General features: G+C 44.0%; 1 protein-coding gene across 6 annotated transcripts in view; it reads left to right on the top strand.

Annotated features, from left to right (window-relative positions):
- Nucleotides 1–18681: 18681 nt before the first annotated feature.
- Nucleotides 18682–22270, top strand: part of DAPK1 (death associated protein kinase 1) — a 175831-nt gene continuing 172242 nt past the window's right edge. The window contains exons 1-2 of one of the 6 annotated variants that reach the window (XM_027615129.1): nucleotides 18682–18797; nucleotides 20094–20263. In XM_027615129.1, coding sequence (XP_027470930.1) covers nucleotides 20202–20263 — 62 coding nt within the window. In that variant the 5' untranslated portion in view covers nucleotides 18682–18797; nucleotides 20094–20201. Of the gene's footprint in view, nucleotides 18798–18880; nucleotides 18976–18996; nucleotides 19269–19635; nucleotides 19773–19860; nucleotides 19965–20093; nucleotides 20264–22270 lie in introns of those variants that run through there. The other 5 variants (XM_027615126.1, XM_027615125.1, XM_027615130.1 and 2 more) reach the window with 5 other exon arrangements.

Here is a 22270-nt window from a genome sequence, read left to right as displayed (position 1 = left end):
CTGGAGAAAGATACGTTTCTCCTTGGAGATCCTGCTGCTTTCAACATTAACCGCCCCACAGACCAGAGAGATTTCGTTTCTTAGGAATGTGTGTGGGGACTGAATTTTGGTTATTGATTGGCAAGAATAAAAACACAGCACTTTGCACCCACACAGAAAACAACAGCAAAGTTGGCTTCCCTTAAATGAAAATATTTCCTTGGCTTCTTCCTAGAAACATATTTTTAGCAAAAGTTAAACATACACTGCAAATCGTGCCTTCATTTCTTGGGTAGGGAATAGATTCATTTCAATCGAACTTCAAAGGAGCAGCCAGAAGACTTTTCCTTCCTAGCCCACTTTGAAATACTCCCACACTATTTTATCCTTTCCCCTCTGTGAGTTATTTTTTTTCCTTGTCAGAACGTAGAGTATGTGAGAAGTCTGTACTGTTCTATTTTTGCTGAGGAATGAGTTTTGAGCTCAGAAATTGTTAGTTACTCAATTGTTATTCCTTCTCTAGACCTTTATACCCAAGTCAATGCCCGGTCTTTCCTCTTCCTGTGATTGTAACAATAACATGAGATAGAGGATACAAATTTAGCTATTGTCTAAGACTAAGTGATGCCCTGAAATTGTAAATATTATTTTTTACTTTAATTATATCTCTATAATAGCAATCATCCAACCCCACATAATTTTATGTGGTGATCATGACATCACAGATCAAATAATAAAAATAAAAGCTACATCTATTAAGCCTGACTAGCTTAATAAAAAAGGGCCCCTAAAAAAAAGGGGCCATCCATACCTTTAAGACTCCCATTCACCGCATTAGTTAGATGCTAATAGTTGTCCCGATTTGTTGAAGGAGAAATCTGAGGCATGGAGGACTCCTGTATTCTGCCCATGTTTACACAGGGATGGGGCTGAGATTCAAAACTGCAGAGACCATCTGTGGTCATAACAGTGTAAACAACTCCCACTAAAAATGATAAGGTTTTATTTTTTGGTTTTACTCTCCCTTCCTGGGAGTTCAAACCACATTCTACAGAGGCAGGACAAATAAACACAAATATTCCAAAGGAAAATACTGTGATCAAGTAAGCGGCCTTGTCCATCATTCAGAGGAGATGCCAGCTAAAAGGTGAGCAGTGAATCTACCCCTAAGAATATGATATAACGTGGAAGGTGCAAACTTGGGGGGGGCGCCCTTTGCACAAACCTCCAGACCTTATGGACCCAAACAGCATTTCTCTAGTGCAGCAAACTTCATGAAAAATCATAGATACAGAGCTTGACACCTACCTTGGTCCGTTCAGGCTGCTCTAACAAAATACCAAGACTGGGGGAAGGTGGGCTTGTAAGCAACAGGAATTTATTTCTCACGGTCTGGAGGCTGGAAGTCCAAGGTCAGGGTGCCAGCATGGTGGGGTTCTGGTGAGAACCCTCTTCCGGGTTTTAGAGTGCCAACTTCTGGCTGTGTCCTCACTTGGCAGAACAGAGGAGCTTTCTCGAAACTTGTATAAGGGCACTAATCCCACTCATGACCCAGGCACCCCCCAATACCACCACAGTAGGCATTAGGGTTCAACATATGAATCTGGTGGGGGGGACACGAATTTGAGTCCATAGCAACACCGCACCTAATTCCCCCTTTCTACCAAAGAGACAACAAGAGTCTAAAGTCATGGAGGGGTTACCCAGATGCACAACGATTTTTGATAAAACTAGAACCATTTATCCAGGTAAACAATGTCTCTATACCTTGCAGCTCAAGTATAACACAGAGACAAGAACGGCAATGTTCCAGACGTCCACTTTCTATGTGGCTTTAGAGCAGTGATAACTCAGTACCTCCAAATCTCTGTCAACTGGAACTTCTATAAAAGACGCTCATAAATTCTTCAAGCTCGCACGGTGCTTTTTGGATCATTACAGGAAAGATAAAATTGTGGTCAGTGCTGTTTTGCTGTTATGCAATCTATTTTATTCCATCTCTCCATATGGCATTTTATTTTGTATCTCCTAAACTCCAGAATATACTTATTAACCAGAGCAGCGTGGCTGAACAGAAGTGGTTTATAAGTTTGTTTGGTTTTTTTTAAGATTTTATTTATTTATTAGAGAGAGACACAGTGAGAGAGGAACACAAGCAGGGGGGAGTGGGAGAGAGAGAAGCAGGCCCCCCACCGAGCAGGGAGCCCGAGGCAGGGTTCGAGCTCAGGACCCTGGGACCATGACCCGAGCCAAAGGCAGATGCCTAATGACTGAGACACCCAGGCGCCCCAACAGAAGTGAATTAAAGTCGACAGAGCCGCTCCAGAAAAGTCAGAAGATTCTAAGTATAACTGGAAGAAAACTGGGGCAAAATAACAGAGAGAAAATAGCTGTAATACAGCATCAAGATCTCCCCAGCAGAGGAAATATTATCATTTGTGCTTTGGTGCAGGGGGAGAGCTTCTTGAAGCTTTTACTTGAAACCTCAGGAAACTTACCTTCTTCCACAAAAGTAAAGCTGCAGAACCAAGTCCCATGTTGGGAAGTACTTGGAAAGAAGGTGGCCAGAACCTTGCAAGAGAATCCAGGTGGCTTGGAAGGCGTGGGGCCAGAGAAGTGGAGGTTGTCCTTACAGAAGTCCCAGAAGCCTGGGTGTAGGGGGTGGGGCACGTTGCATTTCCCTGGGCCCTGAGCTGAGGAGCTTGGCCTGTAGGAGGTCAGTGAGTGGTTCTCTTAAGATCAACATCTGAGGAAGGGAAGGGCAGGAGATAAGACTGGCAGAGGGAGAAGATGGGCAGAGGCCATAGACAACCCCTCCAGGAGGTCTGAAGCTGGGGTGACACGCTTAGGGTTGTCCCAAGTTCCCACAAAGGGAATGGGCCTTTGTAGCCCACGTCCAGGGGCCCCTGAATGCAGTCCACCCCAGCTAGGGCCAGGAGGCTCTCTGTAGGCTAGAAAAGTCCCCCAGTGGGCTGACAGCTGAAGGTTTTCTGCCAGGAGCTCTCCCAGCAGCTGGGAAGGGCAGTCCTTCAGTCCGCTGCAGGGTGCATCACAGCGCTATCCCAGGGTCATGAACATGTTCCTTGCCCGGGAGAAGGGCTTTGCAAGACGAGGTAAGGGCACCAGGGCTGCTGTCCCAAGACAGAGGACAGGGTACAACTTCCATCTCAAGAGAAGGGATGGGAGAGGGGTCAGGGTACCTGGGGCCTGGAAAATGAATCCAGGCTTCACAACAGAGCACACACTAGACTCAGGCCTGTGATGGGGCCCACCCAGACAGAAGGGCACCAACTGGGGGCTATGTAAGTGCTAGAGGTATGGCATGGGTCCCCGGCCCTGGTGTCCTCTCTCCTAGGCCAGCTTGGTAATAAGGAAACACACAGAAGTCCCTAGGAGCCTGGTAGGACTGTCTGGGCCACAGACTCATAGCTGGGCGGGGGGGTGGTGGGGCAGCTAAATCCAAGGGTGCAAGGTGATTTCTGACACATTGGGTGTGGGGTGTGGTGAGACTGGTGGGGGTGAGGGCATGAGTGGGGATGTGACGGGGGTATACCTCAGTCTCACCAGCTTTAAAGAGATCAGGGAGGCAGGAGAAATCGGGGGGGTGGAAAAATAAGTAATTGATAATACTTGACATATGCAAGATATTTTACATCTTACAAAATTCTGTGTGTGAGAGATCCCATTTTGCTAGTTAGTTCTGCCCCTAGAATGTTTATACAAAAAAATCACGGTGAATGAATGTGATAAATGCTTGTATCAAAGCCAATCAGAATGCACCCCCACCCCTCACTCCCTCTCTCAGGCCTCTGGAGGTATGAGCCACACCCCGGAGCATGTGGTTCTCGTGGTGGCTGAACCACTGTAGATCTCCTTGGCCAAGTGACCCTACTTGTCCAGGAAGACACCTCTAGTAGACTTTCCTCTCTTCATCCTTCTTTTGTTCACAATGTTAAATGGCATCGCCACTCTTTGGAGACTCACCTAAACTGTGAGGATGACAAGGTCATGTCACCATCCCAAAGATGACACCCCTTTCATGTTTAACCACACCGGCCACAGCGCCATCAGGCACTCATGACAACCCTCTGATGTCTCCCTTCATGTCCAGCCTGCAGGACTGAAATAAGCATTTTGTGGTAGAAAACATAAAATAGGGAAAGAGAAGATCTCAGCAGTCCTACTGCTGATCAAATGTTGACTCTGCAAGAGGTGTTGTTAGAACAGAAACTGAATGCCTACTCATGTCCTCTTGTTGTGGGGTCAAAGCATAAAGTAAAAGGCAATTCATCAGGTTGCCTATTAAAAATAAGGGGTGGGCCACATCCCTGTCACTATAGACCGGTTTGAACACCTGCAGGGAAGGCAGGATGATGAAAATTATCTACACACAACTTGAGGGACGGATGGGAAACTTCCATTGCTAGTTGCTCACAAGTGGGTCTTTGAGGTTCACATCCTTATTATCTTAATAGGAGAAACATAACACTTCAATGCCACTTAACAAATGCTTTATTCAGGTATTTCACGCTTATAACTATTGAGGAATGTCCTTGCCCAGCAGCATCGAGCTATCTATTTTTAGGCACTTAATTAATGGCCTTGCTCCAGGATAAACACATCGTGTTTTCAGTAAGATGATGAAAGCTTTCTTTAAAAATGTATCTTGCATGCCATTATACTTGAAATTGTCCTTCAACAGAAAATCATGAACAATTACTTTAAACAAAACCATTGTATAACAATTGATGTTAATGCTGTCCGTTCTCTGACGACTAATTCAGCCCTATCTAGCAGATGTTGAGAAGGTGTTTGTCCTCTAAATTGAGTGCAAGATGGTATGGTCGGTCACATCAAACCCGTACTCTCAATAACCCTGTGGATAACATTGTGCAATTCTTTTTTTTAACAGCATATTTGAAATTCACTTGTTTTCAGAGTATAATTCAATGATGTTTAGCACATTTTATGATTCCTTTTAACAGTGGTTATCCCTGATAAAAGCAATCATTGAGCTTTTTCCAATCATGTGAATCATTTCCAATTCAGGTATTTTGGTGGTACTGGTACCTAGGTTACTCATTCTTACAGAACTCACAGTTCCTGCCAGCTAGGAGAGGGAAAGTCCTGGGTTTCCCCGATGACAGATTTTTGACAAATATCTGGTTTGTTATATCTGTATTGTAACGGGAATACAGAAAAATCCGCCTGGCTCATGCTACTGAACATCACAGAACACTCAAAGGGCAGGCCGTGATATAGTAAACATTTGCAATGCTGCATATCAGTTTGTCTTGTGTGATCACATTTTAAAATGGTTTATTCCATTGTCCAAGTACAATGCATTTAGTTGTCATTAAATCAATTTGTCTCTGCTATTTTGGCTGGTATACAGCCTATCGGTCATTGGCAAAGAAGGCCATGAGGCATAATTTGAAGGTGTTGTAAAGTTTGTGCCTTAGGAACACCTGTGCATTGGTGTGCTTACACAGTTTGTAATGCGTATAAGAAGCTAGCTGATCTAATTTTACACTACTGTGATCCCTTTGGAAAATAGATACAACCATGATGCTTTCTGATTATTTAATCAGAAGGGGAAGGAAGGAAGGAAGGAAGGAAGGAAGGAAGGAAGGAAGGAAGGAAGGAAGGAAGGAAGGTAGGAAAGGAGAAAGGGTTGGAGGGAGGGAGGGAAGGACTAGGAAAGAAACAATTATTTGACAGTTTTAATTAAAATCCATGGTGTAGGCCATGTGTATGACCATTCAAGTAATATAAGGCACATTCCTGAAGAAGTGAACACTACTGAGAGATGAGATCATCAAATATGGGATAATGAAGACTATCAAGGGAACACATATTTGGAGGTAATTTGCACAGATAAAACTTAAGGGCCAAAGCAGTTTAGAGAGAGATCAATGTAGACCATCAACATCAGGGAAAGTTTCATGGAGGTAACCAGACATGAGCTAGACTTAGGGGGCGGTTAAAATTCTTAACAGAAAGTTTCCAAATTTGGGAATACTCTGGTATGTACAGTCATAATTTTGATAGAGTGGCATAACCTATATTTATATCCACCTAAATTGACTCAGAAATAACATAAATAAAAATGTCTCCATATGGCTACATACAAAACAATGGAACTGAATGATATAAAAAGTAGTTTGTCAGCATCTGGTGTTCCTCAATGTTCTCAAGTTCCTGAGCAAAAATGGGAGTCCAATCACTCAGGGAGACCTGGCTTACCAAATTTCTGACTTGGAGCACACCCCACACATTAGGATATTAAAGGTCTGAGAAGTTGTGCTGAAGAGAAACTGTTTAGCTCTGTTTACTTTAAAATTCCCCAAGCTCACCTGACCATGGAATGTTCTTTCTCACAGAATAGACATGTCAAGGAACCGAACTCCACGGGACACAGATTGGGAAATACTAATCCACAACAAGAACAAACCATTCAATTTTTTAAAATGGGCCAAAGACCTTCACAGACACCTCACTAAAGAAGACATACGGACAGCAAGTGAACATATGAAGAGATATTTCACGTCGTATGGCATCAGGGAAATGCAAACTAAACATTGAGATGGCACTGCACACCTATCAGAATGGCCTAAACCCCAAACACAGACAACATCAAATACTGGTGATGATGTGGAGCGACAGGAATTCTTGTTCATTGCTGGTGGGAATGTGAAAGGGTACACAGCCACTTCAGAAGACAGTTTCTTACAAAACTAAATGAGATTGAGCAACTGCACTCCGTGCTATTTACCCACGTTGTGGAAAACTTATCTCCACACAGATACCTGCACGTAGATGTTTACAGCAGCTTTATTCATAGTTGCCAGAATGAGGAGGAAACCAAATGAGCCTCAGTAGATGAATGGATAAATAAACTGTTGTATATCCAGACGATAGAATATTATTCAACTCTAAAATAGAATGCATTAAGAAGCTATGAAGAGATAAGAAGGAAGCTTAAATGCATATTACCAAGCGAAAGATGCCAATCTGAAAAGGCTGTGTACTGTGGGATTCCAACTTCATGACATTCTAGAAAAGGCAAATCTGTGGAGACAGTAAAATGATCAGTGGTTGCCAGAGACTGTGGGGGTGGGAAGGTGAATAGGTGAAGCACAGAGGATGTTTAGGGCAGTGAAACTATTTGTATGATATTATAATGGTGGATACGTCATAAATTTGTCCAGATCCATAGGACATACAACACCAAGAAAGAACCCTAATGCAAACTATGGACTTAGGGTGGCAATGATATATCAGTAGATTCGACTGTAACAAATGTACTTCACTCTGGTGACGGATGGTGATAATAGAGGAAGTTGCGCATGTGGTGAGGACAGGGGGTATGGGGAAATCTCTGTACCTTTGGGCAGTGTTGCTGTGAACCTTAAAATACTCTAAAAAATAAAGTCTATTTTTAAAAAAATGCAATCCAGTCAGGCAGGCATTGCATTCTGGTGGAATCTGCTCCGCACACATTTTTTTCCCTACTTTACCTATCTAATACTCAAAACAAAACAAAACAAAACAAAAAAAGGAGAAATTGGTATTGAGAGCTATTATATGGCTGTCTTAATGGCCCAGTGAGTGGTAGAACCCAGATCTGCTCAACTGCTCTCGTGCTTATCCTACAAAGTTTTATCTTACGGAAGCATCCTTATCTACATCCTGAAACCCTCAAAAAGACTGATGAACAGATTGGAACAATGTCACAACTGATCTCAAGAGGAAGAAAATAGAAGCCTAAAGTTCAACCTACTCAAATGTGGCCAAATATAAGTTTTTTAAATGATGAAAGAAAAATGCCTTATGGTTGCAAAAATGTCAGAATTGTTCAAAGGCATAGAGATGGTTCCAATAGGAATTTACAATCACTAACCAATTAATTCTATAAGGATTTCTAGTCTACTTTTTAACCTTGTAAATCTGTGTTTTCTCCTTAAGGATTGCGACACTTCCACCCCATTCTTCCCTTCAAATAAGAGACATTAAAGAAATGTGACTGAACTGCGAGAATGAAGAAAAATCCAACTTAGTCAAACATACATAAGACACACACCTCCCATGTTTCATCTCTTCTTGTGTTGAAGTCCTTGCATTCCATATTGCCTGTCACCAACAACCGTTCTCAATGTGTGTCTCTGATCTTTTTATTAAAAGTAAACTCTGGGCCCAAGGTGGGCTTGAAGTCACAACCCTGAGATCAAGAGTTGCATGCTCTACCGACTGAGCCAACCAGGTGCCTCTGTCTTTGATCATATTTAAGTTTGATTCCTTTGTTAATGTCTTTAATCATTTTAAATATTCTTGTTTTACAGCCTCTATTCAATTGTCCGGGTATCTGAAGTTCTCGGGAAGGAAGCTATCCCCGTTATTTATTAAATCTGATGATTTGGAGTCTTGCTGCTTTGGTTTCTTGAGGGTTTTACAGTTTTCAGTGTTCTCCGTGGCATGGGACAAGGGCAAGTCCCTCCAGAGGAGTTTACCTGTACAGGGCCACTTTTCTGCTATAGGTGACACTGGACTAACATGAAGTATCCGTTTCAAACTCAATTCCATTTGAGAAGGAAGCCTGAGGTTACAAATTCTCGTGCACTTTATGGCAGATCAGCTTTTTGTCACTGGCCCATGTAAATGGTGGATTTTTATCCAGTCCATCTCTTACTGAAGGTTTGAACTCTTGGAGCGTGTTTTATCCAGAATTGCCAAAAGTCTCATCTCCTGTCTCACTTAGGTATTAAAAATCCAATGCCTTATATTCCTGAAGCTGATACCAGTCCCTAGCGCTGTCAAGATCCACTTATATCTTTGTAATTTTTTCCTTCGGTTGTGTCTTCCTTCCTTTCTTTTGGGTGCAGATGTGCATTTAAATGATGCTTGTTATACGTTATTAGTGTTTCTAGAAGCTCACCGCTAGAGGGTTTTGGGGTTCCTTATTCTATATGCTGCCAGGTTCAAATGCCCTTTGGCCTTCACTGCATGACTTCTGTTAGAGACCGAGGGAACAGCTCAAGTTGGTTGGATTTTGGTGTAACCTTTGCTTGGCAACTCTGTGAGAATACATACAACTACTCTAAGTTCAAAGTTTTCCAACGAACTGGGAAAAGTTGTTGCTTATTCTTTTCTGGGAACTTTTCTTATATGTCATAATAAAAAGCACTTGTAAGTTAATGGAGGAAGCAGCAAACAGTGAAGGGAGATATTTTGGGTTAAATTTGAGATCCTTAAAAAAAAGACTTCTCTGTGCAGCAACACTCAGTGTCAACAAATAACATGTGTTGAGTACCTCATGCCATCCTTTGAAGTAGCACTGATGAACTACAAAGATTCTTGTTGCTTTAAGAAACTTTTTTTTTTTTAAAGATTTTATTTATTTATCTGACAGAGAGAGACACAGCGAGAGAGGGAACACAAGCAGGGGGAGTGGGAGAGGGAGAAGCAGGCCTCCTGCCAAGCAGGGAGCCCAATGTGGGACTCGATCCCAGGACCCTGGGACCATGACCTGAGCCGAAGGCAGATGCTTAATGACTGAGCCACCCAGGTGCCCCGCTTTAAGAAACTTTTTTTAAAAAGATTTATTTATTTATTTGAGAGAGAGAGAGGGAGCGGGTGAGTTGGGGAGGGGCAGAGGGAAAGGGAGAGAGAATCTTCAAGCAGATTCCCTGCTGAGCGTAGAGCTCGATGCGGGGCTTGATCCTAAGACCCTGAGATCATGACTTGAGCTGAAATTAAGAGTCAGCCACTTAACCAACAGAGCCACCCAGGCACCCTAGGAACTTCTCTAAGAGAGAAAGGGGAATGAGCTCAAACCTTCTCAGACAGATATTGGTAACCTGCCTCTTGTCAATTATCCCTCAAAAGTCCTTTAGACTTTTATTGTCCCTTCCACACAACTATTAGTGATGAACTGTTTAATGCTTATTTTACTCACATACAATTTTATCTAGAATTTATCTTACTATAACAGTGCAGTTTATGCGATATTGTATACATGCGTATGCACACACGCTCACCTACCTATCACAGTGGAGTACTGGTGGATGTGTGCAGTGCATTTATGCCCATTTTATTAGGCTTGGAGCAGAATTTTACTGTTTTGTATTTTCAGGGTTATAGTTTCTGAGTCTTGGCTTTTATAACATAGTTTTGTTTACTGCCACAATTTATTTCATGCCAAACCCTTGGTCAGGAAGACAACCTCCAATTATCCTGCTCTTCCCATGGAAAAGTGCTGTTTTACCCCGGGCTGCATGATGTTCCAGTTCCCTGGAATGCATTTTGGTTAAAAGCAAACACTGTCCGCATATCTGAATATTATTGTAGCTAATTAATTATACTACAAGGCAATCAATCCAAGAGAAAATATTCACTGTGTGCTACCATGTACCTACTACCATGCTTTTCTAGTCCTAGCCTTTTGAGACATTCTAAAAGACATAAAACATGGACTTCTAACAGTCAAGGGGTCTGTAAGTATTTTATTTTATTATTTAAAGATTTATTTATTTGAGAGAGAGCGAGAGAGAGCACTCGCGTGCAAACGGGGGAAGGGGTAGAGGGACAGAGAGAATCCCGAGCTCAGCATGGAGCCCCACACAGGGCCCAGTCTCACAGCCCAGGAGATCATGGCCTGAGCAGAAACCATGAGTCAGATGCTTAGCTGACTGAGCCACCCAGGTGCCCCAGAGCCTACAAGTATTTTAAAAGGTTATATAAATGCAGCTTGTATATAATAAGCTTATAATCAAGTACCTAATCAAAAACCATTTAAAAGACATGCTAAAGTCACTTAAGACATATTTAAGTCGATTAAAATGTAATTTTTTTAATATATGGAAGAATCTCTTTAGTTAATATTTGAAAAATTAATCACCTATGCAAAAAGTTAGTATAGGATGGGGGATCTATGTTGTTTAAACCTTAAGAGGGTGAAGTAGATGGAAGGGAGTGGGGGCGGCATGCAGGAGAGGTGGGAAATGCATTTTCAACTATTGTGACTTTTTTGGGTAACCTTGGTTAGGGACTATTTTTACTGATTGTGTTGGAAAGTTCCATTCAGGGACTTCTTCTAGGAAACCAGCAGGAAATAACAGAAAACCCAAGTAGATCCTTTCCTTAAGAGAACTCTAAAGAAACGGAAAATGTGACTCCTTCTAAATCATCAATCCCAGGGTCTGTCTGACCATTACTCTTACCATGCAATAAATAATTAAGTTAATGATGAGCATTAGACTATGAGAGGTAATCCTGGATTTCTAAGCTGCTATAAACCCAGTGTAGTGTTCTTGAAGGGTATTTTCTCAGAAATTTTCATCTTCTCAGAATTTCTTAAAATTGAGAGAAAATTGTAGAAATATTTAAGCAGCAAATTAAATTACACCCATTACTCTTATATAGTTTTTTTAAAAAGAGTAAATTTAGACTCACTAAGTGTATATAAGCAGAAAACACCAATTTTATAGGTGTATAAATTTTAAGTTCTTGGTGGGAGAATACAACATTGAATGGGTCAAAGATTATTGCTCTATTTGCAAATCTTCAAACTGACAGAACCTTCTGGAAAGATTTATGACAAGTTTGTCTTTTTAAAAAAGCGATGTTTCTATAAATCCTACCAAACTGCCGTGAATAAGGCTGTAAATCACTTCACTGACTTGAGTAATGGGACTTTTATTGCATGAAACCATGCCAAGAAACCCAGAGGCTTTCACTGATATTGAATCTTCTGTAATATTTAATACCTATCTGCCCCCAAAAAGATGAATTTTGATAAAAAATATTTTTTACCATCATTTTTGCTGAAAGGAAAAATAAATAGAAATCAATGGTATTAAGTATGATGGCTTTAAAGAGGTTTATTAGTCACCAGCAGAGGAAAAAAAATTAGAAGCAATAGAAAATAAGTATAACTACATTCACTAAATCGATGTGACTATAAGTTCAGATTTTATCTGCAATCATGATTGGTACATCCAGTTCTAATGGATGAATAATCTTGAGTGTTTCTTTCTGGATGGCTTTTTGGTTTTTTGGTTTTTTTTTTAGTCTTGCTTTGAATTTGTTTGACAAAGGAGAAACTCCTTTGAATGTTGTACTCTTCTTTCCAATTATAGCCACACAATCTCAAGAGAGAAATATAGAATCTTGTAGCTAACTACACTAAAACCCACCAGTGGGTAACTTCTATGGGGAAAGAAGGATACTTGTCCCACAAATTCCACATTTGCATATAATAATCAAGTGAGTCAAGTGTATGCTGTGTAGAGGCAGCCCTGTGTGCCTTTAGTTAGGGACCTGACTGACATTCTGGGCCATGAGTTTTATAAGTGTTGTCAGTGTTACCAACCTTTGCCTCAGGTAGTGTCAGAACCTAGAAGAAATTGGGCCAGGCACAAAAGAAATCAGGCTAAGGGCAAGAGTAAACTTTATAGTCCCAGATGTTTATAATGTCCTGTGGCCTTTCAGATACTGGTCAGTGATTTGCACGCGTTTATGTACACCCTACTTGTCTTCACAAAGGATTTGATGGGGGTTAGAAATGCATTCAATACCTCAGGGTACAATAAATGAAAATTGGAAAGAAGCTGAGTCAGAGGGGAGGTAGGGGTAGAGAAGTAAGCAAAATCCATGTTATGGGCTCTTAAATCTGAGGTCACATACTCCAGCTCAGAGGGCCAGGGAGGCACTGTGAAGCCCTAATTTTTATACCCATACAGTACAAAAAAAGGTGAGTCTGGAGCAATGGTGGGAAAAGGGGTCAGAAAGGTGCTTCGAATAACTCACAGGAAGGACGTGTGTAACCTGCATTTGGTATTTTGTTTGTGCATATTCAACTCTATTATAGAAAACAAGAAAATAAATGAGATGGATGAAATTCACAAGATGTATTAGCATAGATAAGGAAGTTAGTAACCTATTAGACCAAGAAGAGGGCAAATATTCACGGTGCACTATATATACACAGGCGTGTAAGGCACTCAGGATTCATGAGGTCTTAATTCACTACCCACTGGTGGTGCCCATTCTGGCCCCAAGAAACACAAGTAAAACTCATAGCTGCTCATCAGGTTAGTTGGCAATTTATAGCTACTGACCAAGCATACTTACCCCTCTGTATTTGCTTGGGTTGATAGTTTCTGTTCCCAAGAGTTCTGCCCCAAGGGCTCTTTCTAGTCCTGCATCCTGTTTTCCATCTACTTCATGCGCTGGTCCCCTTGGTGAACGCCAGAATCAGCCTGTCTATCCCACGGGTGCCCAACTCACCTGGATATCATCTAGATGCTCAGGGCACCTCAAGCTTCATATCTCCAAGGCTGACATCATCTTCTCTTCCCCATGTAACTTGTGCACCTGTATTTCAGCCTACATAACAGCAATCTTTCTAATCACTTAACCAAAAGCTTGGATATTGCCCTGATTCTGTCCTTTTCCTCAAGTACAAAGTCCTGTGATTTCTACCTCCTTAAAGTATCTTGTTGTTGTTCTCTACCCACCATCTCTGAGCATGTGCCACATTAATGACATTATGGACAAGGCTGTCAAAATCTACCTTGGTTTACCTCTCTGCTCTTATCTAGGTCCTGGGCATGGTGGAAAAGACCCTTTCTCTGCTCTTACTTTTTGCCATTTCACTGCCTGAAGTTTATTGCTTAGAGCCGAATGATCCATTATCTACCTCACATCTATGATTTTACCTTCACTATTTTCCTCTGTCTTGATGCCCTTCTCTCCCACCCGTGGCGCCCCCCCCAATCCACCACCCCATCACCTACCATTTTATTCTGCCAATTCTTAATCTTTTTTTCATGTTTTATTAGGATGTCAGCTCCTCTAGGAAATTTCCCTAAAACCCCAGGCTCCCCCATCATCACCCTCCACCTTTGGCCTTTATCTGAATTAAGTGCCCTCCCTTTGTGCTTTCACAGCAGTCTGAGATTCCGCTCTCCTTACACTAGCAATCAGGGTCCCAGAGGAAGGAGATGGCGCACTCTAATTAGGATGATTCAGAGAGGTGTGGGAGGGGTGCAGGGGACCCATAAGGGATGGGGTAGGAACCCAGGTTAGTAACAGTTGATCAGGCACTAACTCTAGGTCCAAACAGACAAGGTGATAGACTGGTTACCAACAGCCTGGACAGAGAAAATCATGTGGAAGAGGTTATCTGATGAAGAGCAGTAGACCTTTGTTTGACAGTGACCAAGGCAACCTTTCTGCGAGGAAAACAGGAGAGTAACTCTCCTGGCTTCATTCTCCTCCCTCCTTCTTGACCTCATACCAGGGTTCCCCACTGGCCAAACCAACCAGCAGGAAGAGGACAAGAAAATGAGTGAAAATAATCTCACAGCCCAGTCTGCCAATCTGTAAGGTTGGAGAAGGATCGAGATTGGCTCTAGAGGAGTGAATGGATTATATCTAGCAGAGTCACACTGTAATGGAACAGTCTTCTTTGTTCCTTGGGCTCCCTCATTAGACTGAGTTACTTGAGGATAAAGAATGTTTCTTTCATCTCGGCATCCTCAGTATCTAATGTATACTAGATAACACATGTTTATTTATTGACTCAGATAATATGGTGAATTGGACATTACTTAGAGGATGATACTTTCTGAGATTGCCACATGCTTTTTGGAATCCAGGGAAAATGGAAAACAGAATGAGCTTTATGATTTTCATTGTCTCACAAAAAAAAAGATGAGTTATCTTAGTGCTCAGTATTGGGAGGGATTGGATGCAGTCATGTGACTTCCTACATAAGAGATACTCGGCTGCATAATGGTCAATCCCTCCAAGGGAAGCCACAGGTACAGAGACATTTTTCACAGGGCAGTTTAAAAATATAAGCCCCTTGGGGGTGCGTGGGTGGCTCACTTGGTTGAGCGCCCAACTTTTGGTTTCGGCTCTGGTCATGATCCCAGAGTCGTGGGACTGTGTGCTGAATTGGGATCTGTGCCGGATATTGGAGTCTACTTGAGAGTTTCTCCCTCTCCCTCTGCCTCTTCCTCTGCTCACGTTCACGTGCGCACGCTCTCTCTCTCTCCCAAATAAATAAATCTTTAAAAAAAATTTAAGGGATGCCTGGGTGGCTTGGTCGGTTAAGCGTCTGCCTTTGGCTCAGGTCACAATCCCAGAGTCCTGGGATTGAGTCCCGGGACACATTCTGGCCTCTTGCTCAGCGGGGATCCTGCTTCTCCCTCTGCCTGCTGCTTCCCCTGCTTGTGCTCTTTCTCTCTCTCTCTCTCTCTCTCTCAGGCAAATAAATAAATAAAATCTTTTAAAAAATTAAAATATAAGCCCCCGTACATCTGAACCTTACATAACACTGTATGTTAACTACACTGGAATTAAAATTAAAAAAAAAAAAAAGCCCTTGATAAAAGCCAAAGACTTGTTATTAAAAAGTAATTGGAAGGTGAACAGAGCTAATGTGGTCCACTCTGATAGGTCTTAGAATATCTTGCCCACAAATGGTTAGGCCTTAGACTTCAAACCTGACGACCCCCTTAATAAGCTTCCAGTGTAGTTTTCTCTGGATTCTCTCTTCTCTTATCAGCCAGTAGAAGAGAAGGATCAAGAAGAAGCTCGCGCGCACTGAGGGAACACGGATCCATCAGAGGGCAGAAACTTGGCTCCCTGAATGACTATGGGGGCGGGGGGTAGCCCTCTGTCTACCTCTCTATCTCCTGCAAACCTCGGTGCTGAGAGTAAGAAATAAACTTTTAATTTGTTAGAACTCTAAGTTTTGTTGGGCTTTAGAGCAGTAGTTATTTTACCCTAATACAGATATGAAATAATGTTCTAACTTCTAGATCTGAGTCCGTTTTAAATGCTGGCATCATGATTATCATAATCCATTGTCCATATTCATAATCATTTATTTTCACAGACGTCCTTTCCAGCTTAAATCTCATGATTTGAGGATTACTGTATTGCTGCCTTCCATCTGAGAGATGCCTCTTGGAGCCCTTCTTGCTCCAACACCCTGATGTATTTTATAATGTACAAAGCCCTATTTCATGCAGTGTCTCTCTCTATTCTCCCAGCAAGTCCGAGGAATATTCAAGGGTCTGTTACTGTCCCCATTTTGCAGGTGATGACACTAAGGTTAAGTATAAAGCAAAAAAAAAAAAAAAGTGAGACAGCTAATGTACAGAGTTCTTTGAAGATTAAGCAAGAGAATAATTTAGTCTACTGGGCATCTGGTACACATTAAGACAGTTCTTATTTTCTTCCTAACTCTCTGATAAGTTATGTATTGCTCTGTAACAAACCACCCCAAAAGAATGACTTAAAACAGTAACAGTCATTGATACTGCTCCCAGAGCCTGGGTTGTGAAAACACGAGTAGCTGGGGGTGGGGGTGGGGCGTGGGGCTGGAACAGCTGGCTTCCTTGGGCTTCTTTCTTTCTGTGGTCTCTCCACATGGTTTCTCCACATGGCAGCCCCAGGGTAACCATGGCAGCTGAAGGCAGAGGGAGTGAGAGAGTAGAGGGAGAAAAAGAGAGCCAGAGTGAGTTACAGAGAAGGAGAGGGTGAGGCAGAAGCTCGTAAAGGCCTTATGACCTAGCCTTGGAAGGACGTTATGCTGTGTCATTTCCGTCACATTTTCTGAGAAGCGAAGCATTAGGGCCAGCTCATGGTCATGGGGAGAAAAATTAGACTCCACTTCTTGGTTGAATTTTCGGCCATGTTTTTTTAACTACCGCATTTTCCTCCTCTAAAATGCTTGCCTAAATTAACGCAGACATGAAGCTTGGAGTGTAAGGGACACATCTGAGGTCGTTCAGCCCTTAAATGGCTCCACCAATATTAGATCCAATTTTGTGATACCCACCTTCATGCACCTCCCAGGATCCCAGAAAATGTCGTGTGATTAGCACACGGAACATGGTAAGCAAGACATGCTAGCCCCCAAACAGAGCCAATCCTCATTGCCTTGGAAAAGACACTTACATTTTTTTGCAGGAAAAATATTAGCCAGAAAGCAGTCGTCCATGAGCACTTTCCAAGTTTCTCCCAAACATCTGTTTTTAAATATTCCCCCCTAACAGATATATTCATTTACATTTCCCCCAGATGAGTCACCTTTTCTTTTGTTGTTATTTTTTGACTGTATTTCTCACCTCTTAAGATCCTTTGGTATAATTCTCAAACCCACCACTTAGGTTAATAGCATTTCCTGATTTGGAACCTTCCCTTACTTCTATCATCATGAACACTTGCTCTTCCTTTGGGCCACTAAATGTAATGTTCTTTAAGCAGATGGTCTGAGGGGCACCTGGGTGGCTCAGTTGGTCAAGCATCCCACTCTTGGTTTAGGCTCAGGTCATAATTTCAGGGTGGTGAGATTGAGCCACACCTTGGGCTCCTGCTCAGCAATGAGTCTGCTGGAGATTTTCAATCCCTCCCCTTCCCCCTCTGCCCCTCCCCTGCTCTTGTGTGTCTGTGCCCTCTCTCTCTCTCTATGTCTAAAATAAATAAAATAAAATCTTAAAAAAAAAAGGACAGTCTGATATAAGGTCTGAGGGGCATTCTTTTTTTTTTTTTTTTTTTGGCAGTAGGGCAACATTTCTACTGTTCAAACTTCTGTTGACCCAAAGCGAGTTTAAACCTCATTTTAGAAAATCTGGGTTATTTGAACAGTGATATAACTCTGAAATCTCAGAGGGCTCACATAGTGCCTACAATTCTAAGCAGTAAGGTAGATTTCCCTGTAGGAACTTTTCTGTTTGGGGATCTCCAGGAGTCCCTATGGGAAACCATCTTTTCTGTCTCCCAGACCCAAAGCATTGGTGGGAGCACGGGGTAAGAAGAGAGAGTGGATAAAGTCTCCAGGAGGTATGGGGTCTCTGTGTAGACTAGCACACTCTTCAGAGACATAATGCAAGCCCCAAAGGTAGTGTTACATTTTCTAGTAGCTGCATTTTATAAAGTAAAAGGTGAAATTAATTTTAATAATAGATTTTATTTAACTCAGTGTGTCCAAAATGCTATCATCTGAACATGTAGTTATTACAAAAATATTCATGAGATACTTTTCATTCTTATTTCTAAGAATTTTTTTTTTAAGATTTTATTTATTTGACAGAGAGAGACACAGCGGGAGAGGGAACACAAGGCGGGGGAGGGGGGCGGGAGTGGGAGAGGGAGAAGCAGGCTTCCTGTGGAGCAGGGAGCCCGATGCGGGGCTCGATCCCAGGACCCTGGGATCATGACCTGAGCGGAAGGCAGACGCTTAACGACTGAGCCACCCAGGCGCCCCTCATTCTTATTTCTATACCAAGTCTTGAAATGCCACGTGCATTTCACACTTCTAGAACACTTGGAGACTATCCACGTTTCAAGTCATCAATAGCCAATACTTATTGAAGAGCACACATAAACCCTTCCTTTCTGTTGCTCATTGGTCCTCTGAGACCTCAATCTTTTCTTCTCTTTTGCATACCTTCTTATCTTTCAGATCTCAGCTCAAAACACCTATTCTGGAGAGGAAAGGCAAGTAATGCGACCCACTCCCTCCCTCCCTTCTCTATCCCGTTCTTCTGTGTTACTGTCTCCATAGAACTGATTTCTTCTAAAATGGTCTTATTCATTTGCTTACGTATTTCTTTTCTAGCTTCTCCACCAGAATGTAAGTTTCACCAGGGCAGGGATTTTTAAAAATCTATTTTGGTCTCCAAGTTCCCGGTGCCGAGCACCGTGCCTGGCACACGCCGGGCGCTCAGTACACATTGAGGACGAAGGAATCGCATTTCTCTGGAACGCGGCCGAAGGGGGCAGCCGAGTGGCGTGCACAGGTGGGGCGCCCACGACGCGCGCGGCTGCGTTCCCTCGGCTCCAGGGTGGGTGTGGGTGAGTGGGTGTGTGCGGGGGTGTGCGCGGTAGAGCGCGCCAGCGAGCCGGGAGCGCCGAGCGGGGAGGAGCAGTCAGCGCGGCGCAGAACCCGCAGCGCGGGCCGGGCCGGGCAGCTCGGAGGTGGGTGGGCCGTGCCGCCAGCCCGCCCGCGGGGTCCCCATTGGCCGCCTGCCGGCCGCCCTCCGCCAGGAAGGCGGCGAGGAGCCGAGGGGCTGCTCCCGAGCGGGAGGGGGAGAGCCCGACCGAGCCGACGCCGGGGCGGACGCGTGGGACCCGCGTCCCCCATTCGCCCCCTCCCCGCGCACCCGCCGCCGCTCCGCGCACCCGCCGCCGCCCGGCTCGTCTCCCGCGCTGGCGCCCACGGTCGGCCTCCGTCAGCGCCAGAGGGACCCGGGCAGCTCCCGGGCGCCCGGGTGAGTGGCCGCGCGCGCTCCCCGGCTCCTCCCGGGCCCCGCCGCCTGCTTTTGCTTTCGCAGCCGCGGCCAGGGCAACCGGGAAGGCCGAGGCGGGGGCGGCTGGACTGTGGGGAGAAGTGGGGTCGCAGCCAGGAGGCTCCCTCTGCCCCGCGGGCCGGGTGGGAACAGGTGGCGCGGGCCGGGCCGGGCGCTTTGTGTCGGGGCGCGGAGACCGGGAGCGGGCGGCCGCGCCTCCCTCGGCCGCTCCCTTTCCTCCCCTGCTCCCCCGGGCGGCCGTACGCCGGGTCGGCCGGGTAACGGAGCGGGAGTCACCAGGAATGTGCCTCTGGGGACTGCCTGGCTCGGGGGAGGGGGTGGTCGCGGTGGCCGCGGTGGCCGGGGAGTGCGGGAGCCGAGAGGTGGCGCGGGGGCTGCCGTGCCGCCGCAGGCTGGAGGGGGATGCTTCCAGCGAGGCGCGTTTCGCCCGGGCGAGGGCTTCATTCTTCCGCGGCGCCCCCGGAGGTGGGGAGCTGGGTGGGCGTGTGTGTGGAGGAAGGGGAGGCGGGAAGGCCAGTCACTTCCGGAGCCGGTTCTGATCCGCTCGGAGCGCAGTGCTTTTGGGGACGCGGACCTTGAGGTGCCGTTGTACCCGGCTCCACGCGCGCGCGAGTTGATGCAGGGCTGGGGACGTCCCTGGCGCGGGTTTAACAAAGGGTGCGCCTCTCCACCCGGCGGGGAGGGGCAGCTGGGGAGAGAGGGTCCTCCGCGAGCGGCTCTTAGCTGAGGAGGACTCCTTCCTTTTCGGGTTGTCAGTTTATTATTATTGTTGCTATTATTTTAAAGGACTGGAGACTGATGCATGAGGGGCCCAAGGAGGCGCAGGAGCGGTGGTGATGGTGTGGGAAGCGGAGCTGAAGTGCGCTGGGCTTTGGTGAGGAGTGACAGTTTATCATGACTGTGTTCAGGCAGGAAAACGTGGATGATTACTACGACACCGGCGAGGAACTTGGCAGGTACAGGGGGTGCCGGAAGCGCATGCTACTGGGTTGTGGGAATGCATAATATTGGGGGCAGTGGGCGGTAAACAAATGCAGTTTGAATCAGGAGGCTCCCTCTCCCTTCCAAGAGATGTGCAAATTATAGAGAAAAGAGTTACTAATCCAGCACGGGCTGGGGTCCAGAAATAAACCACCTAATCCAAGGGGCTATGATAGGCAATTTCAGTGTTAGATTATGTTGCAAAGGGTATTGAACAAGAGCCCTGGACAGGAACAGATTTAATTGTCTGCAGTAATTCTTGTCAGCTTTTGCCGTTCGGAGATGAGGCAAAAGCTAAGATATATTTGCATCTGGTGTTAGATCTTCTATGTGATTTAAGCAGAGTACAAACTAATTAGTAGGCTTTTAAAATCTTAATACTTTCTTTCTGAATTTTCAGAGTAACATGAGCAAGTATTGGTAGCATGCTTGCCAGATGTTGCTGTTGGGTTTGGATTTTGAAACTTCCTCCAGCCAGGGATTTAATTACCCAGTTGGTGTTAGTGGTTGCTTTGGTTTCGTTTACCATGTTAAATTTTTAACAAATAACTGATTGAGAGTCTAATACGGCTATCTGGATCCAGAGCATACTTCCACCACTGTGGGAGCTGTGACTCTGAGTGCAAAGTTGTTCAGTTTCTAGGTGAACAAAGAATGATTATTTTGAGGCGTCTCAGCACTGGCTCAGTTTCCCCTTGACTGGGTATTTGACAGGATGTGTTGAGCTCTGGTCTAAGTAGCACAAAGCCCAGTTTTCACACCTAAATTTAGATTCAAAGTAAGAATTTGATTTTAGTGGATTTGTATTGAGTAAAGGATCTTGAAACAAAGAGAAAGTGTGTATTTACTTACACCTGTATCAAAGTATGTATTTTTCCATGTTCACCTGATGTCCTGATCCTAAGCTTTTTTTTTTATTTTTTATTTTTTAATTAGGAAATTCAAAAGCACCCTGAGTTACCTAATGGGAATTTCCAGTGTGGAGCTTAACAAAAATTTTTTACAAGTTCCAGTAAGAGTGGGGAATAAAAGCCATTTTTAAAAGGTTACTGTAAGAGAGTATTTCTGTATGTGTTTAGTATCAACTCAGGACATCACTGAGAGAATGCACTTAGGAGGAGCTTATGCTATATTATTGGAGATTTCCTGAGGGAATAAGGAAGAAGGAAAGCTCTCAAAAATCATACTTCATGGATATGTTTAAGATTAAGGTTTAAGGGTATGTGGTTGAAGTACTTGGTTTAACTAGAAATAAATCACTTTATTCCTGTGGTTTTCAGCAAGACGAGTGGTATATGAAGTTTTCCTTTGAGTTTCCCTACTGGGAAAAAAAGGTGAAAAAATGTATTTTAATTCCATTTGTGTCGTGTGGCCTGATTATATAAATTCTTTTAGAAAGAGGGGTGATTAAAATTAGGTGAGCCGATTGTTTTATGGATTAAGTATATGATCTTATTTTCAGTAAGATCTTTTGGTAAAACTGTGTGTTATGAGAAAGAAAAAAAACAAAGCCTCCCTGAGGCTGGTGGGGGAGTTTGTGATCTTTACTTCGTGGGCGAGATGACAGGCCCTCTGCCTCTGAGCTGAGAGGTGGCTTGCTCAGTTCTCGCTACATTTAGCTTTGATTTTTGTCTTGGTATCCGTTTCTGTGTAGAACTTTCTCCCCACTGTGCAAGACTAATTGACACCTGGTTGATGGGCTGATTTAATTTGTGTGACCTATGGATTTGAGAGAAGGGCTCTGAAAACTGGGAGTTGGGGGTTTTTAAAATAAAGTATATATGCCCATCCATCTGATATAGCTTCTTTTGCTTTGCCTAAAAATGGGGAAAATGGTTGATTTGAGGGGGAAGTTTTTTTCCCAAGCCGTGTGATTTTTACATCTGCCTGGGAAATAGCCACTTCCTGAAAACAAGTCCTGACCTAAGATAGATATGAAGGAAAGAGGCTGCTTCATGTGTCACAGAAATGGAAATGGGCAG

The sequence above is a fragment of the Zalophus californianus genome, chromosome 13 (assembly GCF_009762305.2).
Source record: "Zalophus californianus isolate mZalCal1 chromosome 13, mZalCal1.pri.v2, whole genome shotgun sequence".
NCBI lineage: Eukaryota > Metazoa > Chordata > Mammalia > Carnivora > Otariidae > Zalophus > Zalophus californianus.
This window is presented reverse-complemented; position numbering and strand designations above follow the sequence as displayed.